Genomic DNA, 18,899 nt, shown 5'->3' on the forward strand with positions numbered 1-18,899 from the left:
GAATTGACCTCCAGGCCAATTGGCTGTGAGAATCAGCTGTGTCTATGGTGGGAGAACTTCTGTGCTGGAGACACCCTTATGGGGCAAGACTTGCTTCAGTGGGGCTTTGGTGCTCAATGAGTCTGCCCCCTGAGTGTGTCCCTTATGAATCTGAGGAGTTGTAATCTGGATGGTCCCACTGTGACCACTGGGTACACTGGCTCTTGTATCTCTAAGGAGGTGCTAATTTAGCCTCTGCCTGAGGCTACCCAGCAGGAGCTACAGTGAGATTTGCAGATTCCTCTTCTTTGTTTGGGGTTTGGAGGTGCCCAGATGAGGCCCAGCTGGGAGGCAGTTAAAGAGCTGCGAGCAGACAACTGAGTATACGAGCTAATGCACTCGGCACAATTCCTTGAAAAGACCTGGGGAGAGTTACACAATTTAAGGGGGAACCCAAGGAAAAGCCTGGCCTTGGCCCTTTAAATATTTCTGGGCGGGTGAGCACCGCTTCATTTCTCTTGTGAAGTGGAGTCACTGGCTTGTGACCTCCATGGAGGAAACTGGCCTTTGACAAAAAGAGAGGTGCCCTTCGGTTTATCATCCTCTTTCTTCAATCAGTGCTTTCTTGGCTCGCACCCTCGCGGGTATGTGGGGCGTGTGGGGCCGTGATTCAGAGGCGCGGATCCCAGGGTGGCCGGAGCCGCCTGGCCTCTCTCCACCTCATTTCCCTGCTCTTCTCCGTCTGCCAAGTAATTTACTGCCTGGCTGCCTGGCTGCGGGCACCGCCTGAGTCTCTTTCTCATTTAACTTTTACTCCTTTTATCCTCTGTCCCTCTCTACAACCCTTTCCCCCACGGCCAGGAAAGGTCTCGGGATGCCAACCCTGGGGGCACCTTGCCTGTCTGGGGGACCCGGGCTGATGTCCCGCCAACCTTCGGGCACTCAGGTTCCCCAGCTGTCCTCTGCACTCCGTCCCCTGCCATCTGCCTCAGCCCCTGGCAGCCTTGTGAACCACCCTTCCAACAGCAGCTTCCGAGCCTGCAGCTCTGCTCCTGGTCTCCTGTGCCACAGCCGCACCTTGGCAGGCAGCATGCCGCATCCAGCAGTCCCAAAGGCATCTGCCTGCAGGGCGGGGCTCCGGATCGTGGCCTCCCCGAGGGGACATCTGAGCTGAGGCTGGAAGGAGGTGAGGGAGGGAGCCACGCGGACACCTAAGGTCAGGACATCCCAGGTGGACGCTACAGCCTCCTGGTTCTCTGCCTCTGTGTACACCTCTTGGTCTTTTCTTTCCCTTCCGTCCCTAATTTGTGGCTCTTCCAGATGGGACCCTTGACCCTCCAGAAGAGAGGTCACAGCTGATGGTCCATTGGCTGAATCTTACCTGGAGGCCTTTCTCTTAATAGATACCAGAGTCAACTTGAACCATTAGGCAGATGTGACATAAAGATGCAGACTCCTGCAGCTGTCACGGGCAAGGCTGGGCTGGAAGGACAGGTCGTCAGCTCTAAACTCATCCAGCCCCCACACTCCCAGGGGTTTACACCTCTGCTCATGGCTGGCCGGCCACGGGTGGCCAAGGTGCCCGCAGACTTCTCCTGGCCATTTCAGCCGTGTTGGAGGTGCCACCTGTTCCTGGCAAGGGGAATACTGTCTCGCCACGTCTCTAAACCCACGTCTCTCTAAACCCGGACAGTATTTCTAACTGCCCCAGCCCCAGCCTCCTCCCAGGTCCCTTCTGGGCTCTCCTTTCCTGCCCAGCGTGCCCAGGCACTTAGTAGGCACTTGCTAAACACCCGATTAATGGATGCACGTGAGGGAGAGGGACTTAGTGTTGCTGGTTCACCCTTGGCTTCTGAGGGACCTGCTTGGTCTTAACAGCTGGAGTGAGATCCCAAGTCACTGACCGCATTACAGGTGCCGGGGGCGCCCCTGACTCAGGGCTCTGACTGCCGTTCAGGTGGAGGAATGTGCAACTTGGGTCACATCTGGAACTTGGCCACATGTGCAACGTGGCCTAAAGGATGTCAAAGAAAAGATGGGCTATCACATCTGAGCGCACTGTTACTCTGGGAGTTTTCTCCTACTTCTGGAGATGGGGCAAACATCTGGAAAGACTCCATACATGGGCTCTGGAGCCAGACTGTCTTGGGCCCTAATCCCACCTTTGCATGTTACCAGCTGTGTGACCTCGGGCAGGTCACTTAACGCCTGCACATGCAGGAAATGTGACACGGCAGAAGACAGTCACTGCATCGCAGCTTACATCCTTCGTGTGTGGTCTAACGCCCCCTCCACAGGCTGCAAGGGAGCATTCCACGCGGCGCATTTTCAGAAAGCCTCGCTCCCATCCCACGGGAGGGACGCAGAGGTCCACCAGCCGGAGGCACATGCTCTTCCTGCTGCTTCTCTCTCTTCCAGAAAAGGGCGAGGCGAGGAACCAGAGTCTGGTCCGTGGCTGGGAGACGGCTGATTTGCAGCTGGCTCTCAGACACCCACATCACTGACTTTCTGGTGGGGGATGAAGTCCAGATAGAGTGTCTGTGTGGCCTTGTCAAGGACTCTCACTGACCCAGAGAATTCTTTCCAGGTCAAAGCAAAGGGTAGCCTTCAAGTTGGAATCACTTGGGTTTTTATTGTTATTCTTCACCTGAGGTTATTTTTTCCATTGATTTTTACAGTGGAAGGGAGGGAGGAGAGAGAGAGACAGAGAGAGAGAGAGAGAGAGAGAGAGAGAGACATAGATCTGTTGCCTCCCGATGCACCCTGATAAGGGCCGGGGCTAGAACCTGAAACCCAGGTAGTCGCCCTTGCCCAGAAACTGGACCCGAGACCCTTCAGTGTGCTGCTGGTGCTCTAACCACTGAACACATGGGCATGGCCAGGAATTACTTTCTGATTAATGCCCCTTACGCGGGCGACCATCTCAACTCCAAAATCACACCTGTCAATGACCTTTTCCGCCGTAGCTCCTCTCCCCGGTTGAGGAGATGCTATGGTACTAATCCATTTCAAGGTTTCTGAACAAACAGCCATAACTATTTAAGCCCCCGCTTTGCCTATTAAGGGAAATGCCATCTAAGATAATTATTTTGCCTCCACCTGACAGGACGATTTACACAGAGGACAGGAGAATTCAGAAACCTCGACCCTAGATGGTCTTTCTCCACCCCACAATGACCCCTGGGGGCCCTTCGGAGGAGAACGCTGGCCGAAGGGGAAACAACCTCCAGCCACTATTGACTGAGCTCCCAGAGCAGCACCGCTCCGTTCTCAATGAAGGCTGACTGGAACCTAAACCCATCTCGGTTCCTGCTCATCTGCACGGGGCTCCCCTCCCCTAAGCTGTAAGCACCCTGAGGTCAGGGCCCTCGTCTGATATCGCCCTGCACCTGGTGGCACCGCTTGCCCAGGAAAGCATGCGCAGTGCTCTCTGAACACGTGACTCCCTGTGGTGTGAGCAGCATTTAGTGTGGTGGGCGTGCACAGGTCTGGAGGCGGTCCAGGGGTGGACGCCTGACTCCAGCATCTCTTAGTAAGGAGGCCTCAGACCATTCCTGACCCTGCAGGCGCCTGCCCTGCAACCGGGGCCTGATGTTACGTCCCTTACAGGGCTGGGTATGGGACCGGAGGGAAGGTGTGTAAGGTGTCTGACATGTAGTAGACACTTGATGAACAGCGGGCTGCTCTCTTTGTTCTTGCTTGTGCAGTGAGTATAAGGAGAGGAATGAGGCTTGTGGAAACGGAGGCTACTTGGGCCAGCCCATGCTATCTTCCGGGTATTACGAGGCCCAAAGTTGGTTTTCTGAGCATCCCCCTCTGAGGACGTATTCCCAGCATCCCTCTCTCTGAGGGCATGTTCCCAGCATCCTTCTCTCTCTAGGGCGTGTTCCCAGCATCCCTCTCTCTCTAGACCAGTGATGGCGAACCTATGACACGTGTGTCAGAGGTGACACGTGAACTCATTTTTTTGGTTGATGTTTCTTTGTTAAATGGCATTTAAATATATCAAATAAATATCAAAAATATAAATCTTTGTTTTACTATGGTGGCAAATATCAAAAAATTTCTATATGTGACACGGCACCAGAGTTAAGTTAGGGTTTTTCAAAATGCTGACATGCCGAGCTCAAAAGGTTTGCCATCACTGCCCTAGGGCATGTTCCCAGCATCCCTCTCTCTGAGGGCGTGTTCTCAGCATCCCTCTCTCTCTAGGGCGTGTTCCCAGCATCCCTTTCTCTGAGGGCGTGTTCCCAGCATCCCTCTCTCTGCCAGGTGTCCTCAGGATCACTCCGTCTGAAAGCTTGTTCCCAGGTTCCTAGCATGACATGGCCCGGGGGTGGGGTGGGGGGTATTTCTACTGTAAGATCTTGCTATTCATGTTTGAAAATAGGGCTATTAAAGCTCATGTTATGCCTGGGGATACTAATATGTGAGCTCTTTTGGGAGAAAAATCCCAATAAATTACTCATCAAGATAACATAATGCCTTTGCCCATGTAATTCAGAGTTTAAGTTTCTAAAAATATAGTCTAACTCTGTTTCCACATGCTCTAGGAATATAACCAACAAGAAGCCCTTAACAAAGGAACATGCATGTTTCCCTTCCGGAATAATGGCCACTCCTGGGGGTTGACTAGGTGCCAAGCATCGTGTTAGGCACTGGAGTCCTGACAGCAATGCTGCACGGAGCTTATCCTTCTCCCAGCTCGCCCTGCGGAAACGGGCTCCGAGAGGGCAAGGAGCTGGCCCGAGGTCCCACAGCCTGTACATAAGAGTCAGGACGGAAGCTCACCGGGGTCTGACTTCTACGCTCATGTCCCTCCCACTGTCCCGACTGCCTCCGAGAGAAATACCGGGGACGCTATGTTGACTAAATACCACAAAGCCGTCACCAGCTGCCATGGAAAGCCGAGGGCCGGCCTGACTCTGCACCGCCCCCTTGCAGCTGCGGGAGCTCGCCGGGAAGCGACGGTCCACCCGCGGGCTGTGTGTGGGCAGAGCTGCCTGCACGGCCTGGGTACAACCCAGGAAGGAAAGCACTCCACAGGCAGCATCACGAAGAAGAGCAGCGCGGCCTCGGCTGTCAGCACACAAACCTCAGAGCCACACGGTGCGTCCGTCCCAGAATAAACACATGGTCAGTGCCCACGGGCCCTTTAAGCACTAATCACTCCGATTTCGCGAAAAAGCCAGGGCCGGAACCACCTTCTGACCTAGTTTTCCCACGAAGAACATCCTGACAAGCCAGAGCCCTCCTTCCCTGCCCAGCTTCTTAAGTTGTTTGGACCGTGACCACGAAGTACGTTTTACTGTGCAACTGGCTTACCCGCGCACATAGGAGAGCAAAGATCCAAAAACGAGGCGTGCACCGACTAGGTGGCACGAGTGTGCGTGTCTCTACTTCCTGTTCTGCTGTGTAGTGCGTTCTGCCGTCACAGGCCCACACAGTGACTCAAGGACGGCTCTGCACCCCAGCAGGGAGCAGTGGCTGCAGTGTGAAGGCGCTGGTCTAGGAAACAGGAGAATGGGGGTCCCTACCTCCGGGGCGATATAATCTGGGGTCCCACAGAAGGTTCTGGTCGTGACGCCGTCCATCATGTGCTCCTTGCACATCCCGAAGTCGGCGATCTTGATGTGCCCCTCCGAGTCCAGCATGACGTTGTCTAACTTCAGGTCCCTGCGGGGAAGGGCACAGCGTCAGCGCCCTGCCCATGGCGGCGTGCGGAGCACGGTTCGCTCTGCAGCTACTGAGGCGCATATCTGACGAGCTGCCACCTCAATGGCACATGAACTGTAAGTACCAGGGGAGTCGGGACCAGAAATTACTATTTTTTTTTATCCCCAGAGCCTAATACATACAGTGCCCAGGACACAGCAAGTTCTTAATGGATGGGTGTTGAATGAACGACTAAATCGCCGAACTAGTAAGTCCCCAACCATTGGCTGCACGAGGGAATCACCAGAGATTCCGAGTTAGCAGATCTGGGACAGGCCAGTCGTCCAATTTAGTTGCATCCCACGCAGAGGGGTCTGACCCAAAACCAGGTGTGCAGACCACAGGTACAGCACCACCCCATGGGTTCCACACGTGTTCCCTCTCCTGCCTTGGACCACAGGCCCTTTCCATCTCTCTCCACTCAATGCTGGAAGACATTCTTCTCCCTTTGGCACCAGACCTTCGCGACAGCTGACAACCAGAAGGATTTAACTCAGGAGCATTTCCCTGGCCTCTCTCCCACTTCCCCATGTCCTCATCCAGCTGAGCGTCTCACAGAAATCCTGTTTCCATCGCCCTCTGACCTCCCTCCCGCATCCAAGGCAGAGGCGGGAGCGGTCCGTGGAAAGAAAAGCATGTTTTCTTGTTGGAAGCAGAAAGGAGACAAATATGTGAGGTCCTGAGATCAGAAGGTGGTTCCGATCACCTGGAGGGTCCCAGCAGGGGTCTGTTGCCTGGGGGGGGGTGGTGTGTCATGGACTCCACAAAGTCCCCATCCCAGAATTACACGCCCACAGAGACCCAGGGGTCCAGCCAAATGCTCAACTGCACGGAGGGTGGGGGAGTTTCGCCACGCACCTATAAATGATTCCTCGTTTATGAAGGAAGAACAGTCCAATGGAAATCTCTGCTGCATAGAATCTGCAAGAGAAAAAGCTGGTCAGGCTCGTCTGGACTCCTGGGGACCTGGTCCCTGTCCCACCCAGTCCAGGTGCCGGGGAAGTGAGATGGTCAGAGATTAGCGTCGCCTCCCGCCTGCTCTTCCAGCCCCCCCCGCCCCCTTCCCTCTGCCGTTCATCGCTCCAACTGCCCCTACAGATGACACAGCTAATAAAACCAACGAGATGGATTTAGCTCCTGCCCAGAAACAAGCACTTCTCATCTGGGGCAGGTGGACAGGTAACTTATAAGAGAATTTCCTAATACAATCTTTGTTCAAAAAATTTTTTTTAAATATATTTTTTATTTATTTCAGAGAGGGAGAGAGAGAGAGAGAAACATCAATGATGAGAGAGAATCATGGATCGGCTGCTTCCTGCACACCCTACTCTGAAGATTGAGCTAGCAACCGGGCATGTACCCTGCCCGGGAATCGAACCCTGACCTCCCCGTTCCTGGGTTGACACTCAACCACTGAGCCACACCGGCTGGGCCCTAATACAATCTCTTAAAGAGTGGCTGCTAGTCCGGCTGGTATGACTTAGTGGTTGAGTGGCAACCCAGGAACCAGGAGGTCAGGGTTTCGATTCCATTCAGGGCACATGCCTGGGTTGTGGGCTCAATCCCCAGTAGGGGGCGTGCAGGAGGCAGCTGACCCATGATTCTCTCTCATCATTGATGGTTCTCTCTTTCCCTCTCCCTTCCTTTCTCTGAAACCAATCAATATATTTTTTTTAATGAGTGGCTGTTAGACTGCTCTCTGCCAGAGCCGATTGGGACGGCGGCGGAGCCGATGTCCACGTTCCTCCTCGTGAACAGAATACATCAGTGTTAAACACACGGTTATTCCTGGAAGACGAAGCGGAGTGTGCGGTGAGCTCCTGAGCTGGATTCCTCACCCCCACCGCTACCCTGAGCGCCGGGATAAGTGGGGCACACGCCGTGACTCATGCCCGAGTTTACCCTTCTAAATAATTCATGATAGAAAGCAGCGGCTGCCGTCACTTAAGAATCGTTTGTAGGTGCATGTCTAACACGCAGGATAAACGCTGAGAGATGTTTTAAATTGGTATTGTATTCAGGAAGCTCTGAAGTCTGAGGAGCCACAGAACTGCCTGTGCGCACATCAACCCAGGAGGCCTAGGTGAGCACAGATGTCTGCGTGAGCCGAGAAAACCCAACCACAAGGACCAAACCCCTCACTGGTGTGTGTGTGTGTGTGTGTGTGTGTGTGTGTGTGTGTGTGTATGGGGGGGGGCGCGGGTGGGAGAGGGGAGAGATCGGAGAGAAATAAGAGATGGATTATAGGCGGCTTGGACAATATTTTTCGTGCTTTTCTATCTTTTAAAAAATAAAACCTTCCTGGCAACACAAATACAATGAAAGGGGACTAGCCCTTTATGTCACTTTATAACACAGGGTGGCTATTCGGCTCCATGCTCTTTAGCTCAGCTTCACTCGACAATCCGAGCATGCTAAGGCTTTCTGACGGACAACACGAGCGAGGGGATAAGGGCAGGCGTTTCTGAAAACGGAAGAGAATGAAACCCGCCTTCACGTTTTCTACGCTTGCTAGCGGACTTCCCCCGCGGCCTGCGCCACCTTCCCCGGGGCAGACCCTGCACACAGGCCAGCGTCTCCGACTCAACTCTCCCATGAACGTCAGCCAGAATCCCATGAACACGTGCAGACGGGACCCCTCGGGACACATGCCACCGGCGTCCCCGTGGAGGGGAAGGAAGCGCTGTGTGTTCAGCTTTGCTCCCCAGTGCTGCCTGGGACTTCCTGGCCCCGAGAAGGGGGATGGCTTCTCAGGCACCCACGCCTGCCCTCTGGACGGAAGACTCTCCATCTTTCCCTGGAGCCGGTCTCTCTCCCACGTGGCTGATGCCTATCCCGGCATCCAAGGCGCGTCCCAATGAAACCTTCCAAACGGAGCTCCTGATTCTCCCCCCAACCCCCTCCTCCTGGCTGGCTGCCCCCCCTCACCTAAAATGGGGCATCATACGAAGAGGCTTCTCTCTGCTCACCCCCACAGTCACCACGTCTGGTTCTCTTCCTCCAGAGACTTCTCAAACACGAGTCCCTCTGCTTTGTTCTCTGCTCTCCATAGATTTCTCCAGCCACACCGCCCTCCCATCTCCACCTCCTCCTGGCCACACCAACCTTCCCATTCTCCGGCCTGGCACCCACTGGGAGTGTCACCCCGAGTACCCCCTCCGCTGCCCCTCCACATCCTGAGCCTCTGAGACGGGCAATCCCCAGGATGCTCTTCCCTCACCCCCCGCTTTTTGGGGGTTTGCATGGTGTCCTGGGCCACCTTTAACATTATGGCAACGAGTTACAACTGTCGAGTGAGTCCCCCCACTCCAGCCAGAGGGTGAGTTCCCAGGGCAGGAGCCGCTCATGCCTTCACCGTCCCGCTGCCTGGGGCGTGGTGGGTGCGCATGACCATGAGTCCAGTAACTGAGGGGCAGAGGGGCTGAGCCAACCAACAAGGGCTGCGCCCGCATCCCGACTTACAAGAAGCACGTAACCCTCTCCTTAGGACACACGGAGATGGACCCCGCCAATAAACCTGCCCCCCAACCCCTGGAGGTGACAGCCCTCCCTCCCCTGAACTGGGCAGAGCCCACCTGCATCTCACCCAGCCAGGAGCTCCCAGCTGGGGCTGCTGTGTGTCTCAACTAAGGGACTTAAACCAAATACTCACACTGCTTGTGGCTCCTTAAATTTTCCTACTTGCTGGATGTGGTACATGAGGTCCCCGCCGTTGACGTATTCCATGACGAAGTACAGCCGATCCTGAAGGCCAAGTGCGACAGGTGAGCTGAGCCGGGGAGGGCGCCCCTCACGCTTCCCAGACCGGGCGTGGCTTTCTCTTAGGGAAGCGTGGGCCACGCTGACAGTCCGCACAGGGCCGCCCTTCGACACGTCTCTTCCCAAGTGAAGAGTAAGCCACGGACCTACTGCGTGAGGGCCCTGGGGAGGTGGTCAGTACCTAACTCGGATGTCATGGCCCCTCTGGTCATGTACGCTCCCTGTGACAGTCATGGCCTCAAATGGTCTACCCTTTGCTCCCACACACAGAACACTGTCCTAAGTTAGGGACGACTGAGGAATCCATAGGGGCCAATTATTTAGTTTCAACCAGTGTTTCTGCTTTGCACTGTCTAAGAGGCATGCGAGAGCAATGCAGTCATATGTTTAGCTGGGTGCTTCTGAACACAAACCCTGTGAGTCAGGTTGGGCGTATGCATTATAAATGCTCAACCACATTTACTGTGGGGGAGGGGACTGCAATGGAGAGGAGAATCAAAAGCGCTTTGGCATCCATAATATGCCCGTGTGGTTCTGATGTCCTCTCTTACTGGTATGCTAAGCGCTGGCCCCAGGAAGGGCACACATCATAGAACCAAATAAATGTGCATACGTCTGAGGGCAGTGTGCTGGGACAGAGGGGAGACGGAGTGGGGGTCGCAGGGACAGCATGCCCAGCTGACAGCTGACCTCTGTTCCCTTCTAGAAAACATCGCCATTTCAGAGGTTATGAAACACTGAAGTGTTGCCCAGGGAAGGAGAAATGATGAAGCTGCTGCCACCAGGCAGGATACGGCTCTGGGAGCTTCCTTCTCCAGCCTTGCCGTTATGAACTTTAATTTCATCTTTATTTCTCTGCTTTGTAGCGTTCTGGAGCTTAATCAGCGTAACCAGGGTTACAGGATCTGGGCTGGGATTCAAGACGTGGCTCTCTCTTCCTCGCACATTGTCTCTCTCCCCTCAGTGCTACTTGGGTGCTGCTGGGAGCGGGGAGCTGCCCGCCCGGGCCCTAGTGCGAGGCGGGCACACGATGGCCGCACCCGGCTCTGCACCCCACGTCTGATCTTGTGCGGCTGCACTGCCATTGTGAGATTTTAAAATCCAAGAGCTTTAAGGGGGCGCCTCCCAACAGATTTTTAAAGGGAGACAGAAAACAGAAAGTCAATTTCTGGCTGAGGGAATTGTAACCACCACAGAGTAACGTTACAGTGACCGATGATTGAGCCCTATCTTAGCGAGGAGAGCGGCTGAGCAGTGGGGATGCCGCACTGGGTGCCACCTCCGAGTTCCTATTTCTTGCGGGCCACCTGCAAGCACCACGCCAGGGCCCGGGTCCCGCCACTAGCTGATGAGTGCTCCGGAATATTCTCTGTCCTCTGCCTAGTTCCACCATAGGACAGGGCTCAGCAAACTTTCTCCTTAAAGGGCCAGACAGTCAATATTGTAGGTTGTGTGGGTGTCTTGCCACTACCCAACCCTGCCTTCGTAGCAGGAAGGCGGCCACCGACGACGGTGACTGTCTGGGCCTGGCTGTGCACCAAGACACCTTCTCATGGCGCTGACACCTGAACTCCATCTACCTTTCACATGCCACGAAATGGAATTCTTATTGCTTCTTAAACCTTTCTTAGAGCTCACAGGCTGAACAGCACAGGCCAGATTGCCCACCCCTGCTGTGTGCACTGAAGAGGAACACACTCTTTTACAAAACCGAGCCTCCGAAAGTCCCCAGGCAACGCTGGGCAGCTGGCTAGCTGGCCTGCTACCGAGCCAGCACTCTGAGTTATCTTATTGTTGCTCCGTCTCGAAGTCCCAGCACATTGCCTGGCAGGAAGAAAACCTTTGATACAAACGTTTGCTGAATTAAATGGAACGAATGCCAACTCTCTAAGTAGGGCACCCCACCAGGAGGGGAGGCTCCGAACTGACCGCGGCACCAGGCGGAGGGGCTGTCCCCGGTCGCCTCTGCCGGGCGGAGAAGGCTCAGGGCTGAGCGGTCTCCAACCTTCTCTGCAAAGTAACGTGGGTAGGACAGTGCGTGGCTCAGGGCGGCCCGAGTGCGCGGTGTGCTGGGTCCTTACCACGGTCTGGAAGCAGGAGTGCAGCTGCGTCAGGAACGGGGGCTTGTCCAGCAGGGCCAGCACGCGCTTCTCCACCATGGTGCACTCCACGTCGTCGTCCTGGATCACCACATCCTTCTTCAGGATTTTGATGGCGTAGAGCTCTTCTGTGCCCTTCCTGTCCGCCAGCATCACCTGAGAGCAGAGGAGGGGCCACCTGAGACCGGCTGGGGGCAGGAGGCAGCCCTGTCGGGGAGACAGTGCGTGCAACGGTGGAAGCGTGTGACGTGAAAGCATTCATAAAGTTCCACTTGATGTGCAAACTATGAAACATCGCAGGTCACTGCCAATTAAATCCCGCCCGCACGCTGTCGGTTTTTTTTAAGGCGGCCAGATTTGCACACTGTGCAGGCTGTCGCCACACGATGGCGCTGTTACGGCTGCTAATAGGAATACGTGACATTATCAGTGTTGGGGTGGGACTGTGCATTTCTCCAGGAGCATCCTGAGGGCAAAAAAGGGACTGACTTTCATAAGCTTCTCATGAGCCAGGAACCAAGACAAAGAAGCAGGCAGGACAGCAATGAGTTCCTGCATGTAGGGTGAGATTTGGGGCCAGAAAAGCCAAATGTGGACACACAGGCTGAAGATGCCCAGCTCGGTATCTCGTAATGATTCCATTCACTTACTACAAGTCAACTCTTCATTTTCAGGCGTGAAAGCTATTCACTCAGCCAACACCGTGGAGCACCCACTCTGCTCCGAGCACCGAGATGCACGGTGCTGCACGGCGACCCTTGGTCGCTGCTCGGATGCAGTTGTTTGTAATGAAATGAGGTGGGAAGCACCTGAGACGCAGGGACAGGGAGCAGGGGAACCTGCAAGGCTGCTCCGGAAACGCCAGGAGGAACGAGCCGACCCGGCACGCGGGACGAAGGCCCGGCTGCGGCAGGGGCCGGGCCCTCCTTCTTACCTTTCCAAAACTCCCCTTCCCCAGCACCATGAGGAAATTGAAGTCGGTGAGCTTCACGCGGTCCAGGTTGTTGGAAAGTCTCCTGTCTGGCGAGGGGCCGTATGCTCTGTTCCCAGCAGGGCCAAGCTTGGCTTTCTGAACAGCAAGCAGACAGGGACACACAGTCAGACATTCCTTCCCCAGGAAAAGACAGACAGGGAACACTGTAACCAGGCTTGATGCTCCTGGGAGGTGGGAGGTGGGAGGCGGCGAGAAGAGGGGCGAGGGGCCTGAGGAGACATACCTATTCCCACTCACTGGCTGTACTCACGTGAAGGGCAACACTTGCAAAGTGCCCAGAAACCGCCCTGACCTACGCAGAGACAACTCTCTTGTTAACCAAGGACCAAGTCAGGGGGCTCTGCCCAGGGCAGGCTGGGTCTCACCCCGGGATATAAACATAACGGCTGGGGAAGTGGGGGCTTCATACAGTTACCATGAGAGAAAAGAAATAAACTGTGCGCTGATGTTTTCCTTATTGGTAGATTTTCCAACAGAAGGTTCCCCTGCAGAAGGAAACTGTACCCCTGCCAAAAGGGAGACCACGTCCCCTGGAGAGGAACCTCCGTGGCAAGCTGTGGGGGTGATGTACTGCTCCTTTAAGAGGCACAGTAACACCGGGCGGGTGGGCTCAGTGGTCGAGCATCCACCCATAAACCAAGAGGTCACTGTTCGATTCCCGGCTACATGGGTTACATGATCGGGTTTCGGGCTCGATCCCTGGTAGGGGGCCAGCAGGAGGCAGCCAATCGATGATTCTCTCTCATCATTGATGCTTCTATCTCTCTCTCCCTCCCTCTTCCCCTCTGAAATCAATAAAAATATATTTTATAAAAAAAACTGGTCTATATAGGGATCAAACCGCGTGGCCTGAATGCATGCTCAGAGGGGCTGAGCAGCCCAGTTAAGCAGAGATATTAAAACACGGGGTGGGGTGGGGGGAGTAGAAAACAACAACAACAAAACACGGGGGGAAAATGGGCCCTACTTTTCTGCTTTAAGGTCAAAAGGACTGAGTACAGCTGAACTCAACCCCTGTTGGCAGCGCACGTGGGAGGTGGGACTTAGGGGCCGCAGGGAACACGGATGCTCTGTAACCACAGAGCCTGCGCTGCCATGACACATAGACCGGCCTCCCCTCCGACAGAGGATGGAAGGCCATTTAAGACAGACTTGCCAGGAAAGCCAGGACTCGGGTCCCACCAGAGCCGCCCTCAACCTCAGGACCAGCCCGTCCTCCCGGCAGCTGCCCTGGGACCCGTCCCAAGTTGAGAGACTTTCTGGGTTGTGTCTAACTTTAAATGACTAACCGGGAAGTTCGAGTTTGAGAGGAGAATGCCGGCTAAGCCACTCTATCATGCTCTTCTGATTTATAAAAAGAAAACGTTATCGGAAAGAGGCGCAAAGAGATGACGTTTATGTTATCAGGAGCTCCATCCGCAGCAACATCTGAAAAGACCCTAACGCCGCAGACTCGCTGCTCCGGGTGCTCGAAGTAGCTGCGGAGCGTGCACACCTGTAACTCAGGGGGACACTGTGATGGGCCGGGCCAGGCCAGGGGTCCCGCCTCACCGGCATTCCCAACAGTCCCGCGCCTTCAACACTCTTCAACGCCAGGGCCGAGAAGGGGGGCACGTGGGCGGTGGGGGCGCCTCCACACTGAGACGGGCCTTTTCACCCAGGCACGTGGGGGCCGTAACCCAACCAGAGCTCTGGCTCCCACGGGGCGGAGAGAAAAGGCTGAGTCCTCACAGGAGGAGGAGACAGACGCTTGGCTGGGCTCTGCCTCTGACCGGAGCCCCTGCCACGCCCCAGCCCTCTGTCCCGGCCACGCCAGCTTCGCTCCTGCTGTGGGTCTTCGGTTATTCTTCCCGTCGGAGCCAGGCCCTCACGATCCCCACAAAACCCAGCTCAAACCTTGCCGCTCAGTCTCCCCAGTGCCAGACCGGACCTGAGGCTACCAGGCCATCTTCCAAGGAACGGAAAAATCCTGGATTCTGAGTTGCTAACTCATGGCCAGTAAGCCATGCTGAGTTTTAGCCTAATTTTTAAGAAAGCCTGCGAAATCTTCAGTAGTGGAAGTCATTTTATTTTACCGCACTATGTACCGTGGCTTCCGTTTTTCTCTTCTCTTTTAGAATGTCCTATACCATTTTCATAAGCCGGGGTTGTGGGGATGAGCAGTGTTCTCCCATCAGGAAACTCACTCATTAATAACTGACACACACCTCCTCTTACACAAGAGCTATTCCTGAAAAGTCACAACGGTTTGCCGCCATCGAAGGCGCTCCCACCTTAAGGGACTCCTGTGCTGCTGTTTCTGTAAAGCACATCACGACAAGTGAACCGGAGAGCACCTCTGCCCCACCACCCCGATTCTCAGAGGTGGAGTGGAGGCGTGCGGGTGCGTTTAAAGCCCATGTTTGGATTGCGAGAGGCTCTGCAGCTCACTGTGGGGGACTTTTCAAATTAAACGTGAGCGGTGGATGCGCCAAACTACAACGCCAGGTCGCTACGAGGGGTCGGATCGCGGGGGATGTTCGTTTTCTATTCGGTTGGGCCATTTGTAACTGATGAGATGGGACTGTCTGTCTGACAGTAATGGCAATTCCAAATGGTTTCACTTAATACCACAGCTACTCTGCAACGCTGGGGTTTTGCATAATGATGATGTATTATCTGTGGGATGTGGGAAGACAGAATGAAGACCCGGGGAAAGTGTGGAGTCCTGTCACCAGCCTCTGATATGACAGCGCCCAAGAGAAAGAACTCTTCAGTAGGAACCTAACCCCAACGATTCATTACGGTGAGAATGCAGAGACGAAGAATTCCAGGTCTCCCAGGGGTCCATCCTATGACCACAGAGCCTTTGGGTGACCCTCCGAAGAATGCTGGACTGTTCAACTCCATTCCACTATCCCTGCGTCTGTTCCTACCTATTCTGAGAATGTCTTCGGCAATGCTGTGTCCTCTTGCCTAATAGAAAACACGGCTTGGAAGAACGTATTGATCGAAGATGTCTGCAAAGTGTAGAGAGAGGGACCGGGAACAATGGAAGCTTCTTTCTAAGATCCCGAGGGTGGACGGCCAATGGCGACCAACCACAGGAGCAGACGAATACTGTGGGTTTCTTCTAAACTTTTCTCCCTACAATGAAAATGCTCTGTGTTCAGGGCTCATCCCAAGAGCCCCAGCAATAGGATGCGGATGGCGTTTCGGTGCCGCCCCATGGGTAACAGAAACAGCGATGCCATGGACAACCGGGACCTCAGCACAGAGCCTTACATCTAAGGTAGCCGTTCACCTGCAGCCACGGCAGCGTTAGCTCAGGGAAGTCACGTGGCTCCTGGAGCCGACAACCACAAAGGACCCGGGAGGTGTTTCAGTGGCTCCGTTAACGGAGTGCAGCCGCGCCTGTGTATCTCTAACCAGCCATGAGTCGCGGCGCCTATGACCTCCTGCTCGGCCACCGGGCAACGGATTAAGATTCTGCTCCTTCACGGCCATCCTGGCCTCCTGGGGAGCACGCCTGGGTGAATAAAATGCCTGCTGGTCGCTGGCTAAGGTTTCATCTCCTGGAACACACCGAGCCTGCTTGTCGCCGAGGGCCTTCGCACTCCGTGCTTCCTCGGACCCGTGCAGGCCCAGGGCGTGCTCCCATCTCTGCTCGGGTGACGCTTCGAGCCTGAGCTTCCCCACCCGCGGTAGTCAGTGCAGCATCCTGTCCCCCCTCACGCTCTCCTCACGACCCGTTACATATTTCTCTTTCTTCCCCCACTGGGAGGCACGCGGGGTGCTCATCTGCGCTGTGCACGGATATAGCGCCGGCGCCCAGCAGAGCGCCTGGGGCAGGGCCCTCAAACACTTTTAGAGCAAGTGGGTGAAGGGACACAGCGGAAGGCAGTTCCTTTTCATAGAAAGCGTTTTGAAAGGAAGAATGATTGCCGTTATGTAATTTCTACCACGACGCCGCTTTTTGTTATACGTAACAGATGCTCATTTTAGAAAACCTAACAGGCACGGATAAGGAAAAAGAGAAGACAGTTTTAAATAGCCATCATTTTATCACCCAGAGATCATCATCGTTACCATGTTGGTGGATATTCTTCTTCTCATTCTCGTTTTCATGTTTCCTTCTCTGACATATATATAGGATAGATATGTTGTGTGTGGCCCCTTTTCCCCTTCAGGTGACGTGGGCTTTTTATGTATGAACACTCTCGTGACTGCACGTGCCCTGCTGTGGGCTCCCTGCGGCTGACTGAACCATTCCCCTCCTGTTGGACAGCTCGCTTGTCCCCGGTTTTCCTGTTTTCGATCACACTGTTGCCGATGAACATGGACACCCTTGTCTCCCTGCACACCCCTGGTCTCCCCAGGACAGATTCCTGATGTGGGAACTCCAGGGCGAGAGGGGTCAGTGGTGCAAAGACTGGTGGACGAGGCCAGATCTTTTCTCCTGACCCTGCAGAGTCAAAGGGGGAAACCCCAAGGGTCGTCCTCACTCCTGAAGGCGGGACCTTGGTTCCTTTTGGGTCTCGTATCTAATCTCATGACTGGAAGTTCTAACAGGACTTCTCTTTCAGGTTGGGCGATCCAATCCACAGCTCTGACCTGGAGGCACGGGGCCCAGGGACAATGATGGCAACACCTGTGTTTTCTCCTGGAGTGGGGTTCACAGGTGACCAGCACTTCATAGGGGTGCACCCCTCATTCTCCCGCTGGCACCTGCCGGGGGAGGGGGGAGTTCCTCGGAACCAGACGGTCAGCGTAGGAGGGTCCTTAGGAAGGTCAGACCTGCCTTTGGTGCAGGTGGAGACACAGAGGCCTAGAGAACTAGCTCCACTGCCTGCCACTGCACAGGGGCATGGCCGTGCCGGGGGAGGAAGACCGGAGTGCGTGTCCTCTGTATCCGTCCTTGAAACAGGGCGGTGCATCTCTCTGCAGATGACCGTGCCCCTGTGCGAAGAGCTGCTCCACCCGGGGTGTCATCTTTAACCCACAGCACAGGGTGAGGGAGCTTTTAGTATCTGAGAGGAAGTTGGAGATAAGTTAACGAGGCCGCCCACTTTACAGAGGAGGAGACTGAGGCCAGGGGGGCTCAGTGATGCGTCTAAACCAGCCCTCCTCCCTGGGCTCTGAATCCAGAACTCGGCTCTTTCAGTTCTGTGCTCTTTCTCCTGGCTAGAAGGTAGGTAAACATGAAAGGACAGGTAATAAATCTGGGGGGTTTTGCAAACCAAGCACTGTCCCTGTTGTCCCATGCGAACGAATGAGTGAAGGAGCGTGTCTACGTCCCAGTAAGACCTTAAATTACACAAACAGGCAGCAGCCAGAATTTGCCCAGCGGACTCCAATTTGCCTACCCAGGCCCTAGATCATGCCGGTTCTCCAGTGTATTCATCCTCATTTGCAATTAGATTTAAGTAAAACTTCTGTATTTCATTGCTAACTTATCAGAACAGCCCCAATTAAGAACCTGAAATGCACTCGAATTAAATTACGACCCAGTCTGCTCCATGAGGCGTGGTTTGCTGACGAGCCCTGGAAAAAGCTGCCTGCCGGCCAGACAGCGCGGGGAGAGCAGCGCTTACTCAGTGGAGCAGGAACGGAAGGGAAACCACATTAAGTCATCTTCTTAATGAGAAAGAGTTTTATGGACACATCCATTTATGCCGTTGCCCCTGTGGAAACAAATTCACAGGAAGCCGGCGGGCCTCTGTTGTCATGGCAACCGAGCCACCCTCTGAGGAGGAAGGTGGGACCCGTGACATGTTGGTGCTTTGCCCGGTGTGGAAACCAGAGTGCCTGGTTCTCTTGGACCGAGTATGATGCACCTCAACTATCCAGCGGTGTTGTTTCCACCAGCCTCGTTTTCCCGTCGCCCGCAGGGCTGTCGGATGAACGCTGACACACGCCCTAGGCTGGCGGATTGTCGTTAACAGGCGGAAGCAGTCCGACCTGTCTCACCTGCTACATGGGTCCTAGGAAGCTGCCACCCTTAGTTCTGCCCAGTTGCTAAGAGTCCAGACTTACATGAGGATACGGAGACAAAAAACACCCTATTTCTAAGTTTCCCATCTGCAAAAAGACCGAATTTTTCCTACCAGGGAGCTGAGTGCACATTCGTCTGATGGCGCCTTAGAAAGGCCTGAGTGAGCACGTTACCGTCAGAGGATTCTTGACACTTAGTAGGTTTGGGATCCTACGTCCTTTCCCTGTGAGGAATGCTCCCCGCTGGAACCGACCCTGCGCTGGCTTGTGAACTGGCCGTGGCGGGTCAGAAGCTGCACGAACGCATCACAGTCAACTGCCTTCCTGCCTGCCGACAGCGCTGCTCACAAGTGGGGAGTTCTCCGAACGAAGGACGAAGG

General features: G+C 54.7%; 1 protein-coding gene across 1 annotated transcript in view; it reads right to left on the reverse strand.

Annotated features, from left to right (window-relative positions):
• PRKCA (protein kinase C, alpha) overlaps positions 1–18,899 on the reverse strand; it is a 283,500-nt gene that overhangs the window by 26,858 nt on the left and 237,743 nt on the right. The window contains exons 9-13 of the mRNA XM_014532469.1: positions 12,487–12,621; positions 11,535–11,708; positions 9,347–9,438; positions 6,553–6,615; positions 5,517–5,655 (exon numbers count right to left, since the gene is read on the reverse strand). Of these exons, the coding sequence (XP_014387955.1) occupies positions 5,517–5,655; positions 6,553–6,615; positions 9,347–9,438; positions 11,535–11,708; positions 12,487–12,621 (603 nt within the window). The remainder of the gene's footprint in view (positions 1–5,516; positions 5,656–6,552; positions 6,616–9,346; positions 9,439–11,534; positions 11,709–12,486; positions 12,622–18,899) is intronic.

This window comes from Myotis brandtii, unplaced genomic scaffold, assembly GCF_000412655.1.
Source record: "Myotis brandtii unplaced genomic scaffold, ASM41265v1 scaffold120, whole genome shotgun sequence".
In the NCBI taxonomy this organism is placed as follows: domain Eukaryota; kingdom Metazoa; phylum Chordata; class Mammalia; order Chiroptera; family Vespertilionidae; genus Myotis; species Myotis brandtii.